The sequence below is a fragment of the Arachis hypogaea genome, chromosome 16 (genome assembly GCF_003086295.3).
Source record: "Arachis hypogaea cultivar Tifrunner chromosome 16, arahy.Tifrunner.gnm2.J5K5, whole genome shotgun sequence".
NCBI lineage: Eukaryota > Viridiplantae > Streptophyta > Magnoliopsida > Fabales > Fabaceae > Arachis > Arachis hypogaea.
Window position 1 is genome coordinate 23,576,317 of NC_092051.1, and position 2,592 is coordinate 23,578,908.

The 2,592-nt window shown below is 41.4% G+C and overlaps 1 protein-coding gene across 1 annotated transcript; it reads right to left on the reverse strand.

Moving 5' to 3' along the window:
• Positions 1-241: 241 nt before the first annotated feature.
• Positions 242-1,482, reverse strand: LOC112758235 (uncharacterized). Its single transcript, XM_025806848.3, has 3 exons — positions 1,229-1,482; positions 1,091-1,135; positions 242-914 (listed from the first exon to the last, which is right to left on the reverse strand). Exons 1-3 carry the CDS (start codon positions 1,388-1,390, stop codon positions 447-449), a joined length of 675 nt encoding a protein of 224 aa, XP_025662633.1. The 5' UTR covers positions 1,391-1,482; the 3' UTR covers positions 242-446.
• Positions 1,483-2,592: the final 1,110 nt, after the last annotated feature.

The following is a 2,592-nucleotide window of genomic DNA, read 5'->3' on the forward strand; positions in this document are numbered from 1 at the left end:
ATAAAGATATTTTAGTAAAAAATTTAAATACTGACGTGATAATAAAATTCATATATCATATTTAAATTTGTTCACATTTTTATTATATCAATACTCATAAATTATTATCATGCCGATATAAATTTGTTCACATTTTTATTAAAAATTGAATCTCAGTCAATTTTATTTGAAGTGAAACTACGTGTTTAAATTCCATCAAAATTAGAGTTGTTTCCAAATAGTCAAATACGATGACCAAAACTTAATTTTATACAGAAAATGAAAAGGAACCATATGATTAAGATTAGTAGTACTAACTATAGTACCGATATGAAAGTGTAATACCTTCCCTAATCCTATCCACAACTATAACATAGTCACGTCCAAATCATTCTTTGTTAAATGGTTACAGTAACTAAGCACTTGCTCTCTTTTAACATGAAGAATTTCCGGAGAAGGTGATAGATTCAGCAAGAAGAAGCAAGCGAAGCAGAGTCCACAGTCGCGGATAAGGCGCATACAGCACCAGAAGGAGCATGAGCGCCGCTCCTCTTACGCCTAGGTACCATCTTCGCCGGTCGCATGCCGCTGCGAAAAGCCTCGGAGATGAGTTCTCTGCCGCCGCAGCACGTTTCGTCGCCGTCACCGCTGCCACTGATCTTCCTTTTCGGCCCAACCTGCAAGTGGTTCGCGAACTGGAGGCGGCTATGGTGAGGATCGGAGGATGAAGGAGGAAAGAGGAATTTGTGGTTATTGTTGCTGCTGCAGAGTTTCTCCAACGAAGTGACGCAGCACTCTTGCCAGTTGAGCTCGTTGAGATCGGCAATGGCGTCCTCCACCGTAAGAGCCGCGAACGCTGAGACGACGCTACTGTGGAGCGTGGAGCGCGATAGCTTCACGAGATCGAGCGAGTTCACCGCGTCCACCAACACCTTCTGTGGAAAAATCACACAGAAGTTTCTCGAAGTTTTCAAGAACAATTCCAGAGTTACAAGAAGCAACGTACACAATAATGTAATCGTGTTCTATCTTCTTTTTTATCTGAACTTAAAAATTAGCGGGTGTGTGAGTGAGTGTGTGTGTGTGTGAGAGAGAGGGAGAGGGAGAGAACCTTGGGAGCGTGGTGTATCTTCTTGAAGCCGTGAATGCGAATGATCTGAAGTAAGAAACAGAGAAGAAAACAGGTCGGAATGAAGATCGATTATGGAGAAATGGAAATCAGATCAAAATTGAAAAGTGAAAGCGAAACCTGATTGAGTTGACACATGGTGAGGTCGAGGGAATGGCGAGAGCGAAGGAAATGAATGTAGTCGTCGAGGAGAAGCTTGTCATTCCTCACTGATCGCTTTTTCGTGTAGCTGGCGTTGTTCACCTGAGACTCCATGGCCATCAATGCTGCCTCTTGTGCCATTGAAGAATTGAATCAGAGAAGGAGAATCAGAAGAAGCGGGAATTTGTTTGATGATGAGTTCGTTGCGAATTTGTTATGGCGCGGCCGCTCCCTCCTGTCACACTCGCCCTTCCCGTTTTGTAACTGTTCACGTGATGTGTGAGCTATGCTGAAAAATTATGGGGGCAAATTTAATACGTTTATTATTCATTGAAGGATCAAATAATTGATTTTAAATCCTAATCTATAAAAAAAACAATGGAACAACAGGGTATAGCACAAAATAAACCAACAAATATTTTTGAATTATATTCTATATCAATTAATAACATTAATTGTCATTAATTAGTAGTTATTTAAATTTCTTTTTTTAAAAGATACAAAATTAATGATTATTAATTGCCTCTTCTTATTCTAATTCACCTTTTACCATTTATTACGCAAACACTAATTTTTCTTTCCAAAAAAAACTTCAAAATTCCAAAAAACAAAATGCACCAAAACATAAGATAAAGAATCATCTAAATTCTAAGAAAAAAAATATACAAATCATAGGAAAAAGAATCATCCAAAACTAATAAAAAAAATCATCCAAATCCTAAAAAAAAACATACAAAACATAGAAAAAAGAATCATCCAAAACTAATAAAAAGAATCATCCGAAATGTAGAAAAAAGAAACATAAAAAACTAGTTAAAAAAACATTCAAAACCAAATAGGAAGAGGAGAAGAAGAGCCATAGGGTGGCTGGCGACGACATCTTGGATGGCGTTGCGTGGACAGTGGGGGACTCGCGGTGGCATATTGCGACGAGTGGAGGAGTCGCCATAGATCGGAGAAGTTGATCGCGCGTCGCGAATGGGGACCTGGCGGTGGCTGCGTCACGACGGATGGAGAGTCGTGGGGGTGCGAGTGCCGAGCGATGGGGAGTTGCGAGCGGCAGGGTGGATCGGATGAGCGATTGGGAGTCGCGATGGGACGCGAGGAGGGTGAAGTAGAAGCGCGATGGTGGCTGTCTTTCCTGCGCGAACGGCAGATGGGGTGGTGGAGAAGGATGCAAGGACAACCGGCGATGGCACGCGAGGACGGTGCTGTAGTGATGCTAGCGGCGCAAGGACGAAACCGCGGCAACGAGAGGCATTGAGAAGAGGGATTAGGATTTGTGGTTTTGTATGGTGAATGGTGAGTGGAAGTAAAAATAAATTAGGGTAAGTTTTGATTCA

What these genes read in the sequence shown, in the direction of transcription:
- LOC112758235 (XM_025806848.3), bottom strand. Translation starts at nt 1,390, where the DNA reads ATGGCACAAGAGGCAGCATTGATGGCCATGGAGTCTCAGGTGAACAAC. An exon ending in CCATGTGTCAACTCAATCAG is followed by an intron (nt 1,136 to 1,228) that starts GTTTCGCTTTCA and finishes TTCTTACTTCAG; the next exon opens with ATCATTCGCATTCACGGCTT. An exon ending in AGATACACCACGCTCCCAAG is followed by an intron (nt 915 to 1,090) that starts GTTCTCTCCCTC and finishes ATTTTTCCACAG; the next exon opens with AAGGTGTTGGTGGACGCGGT.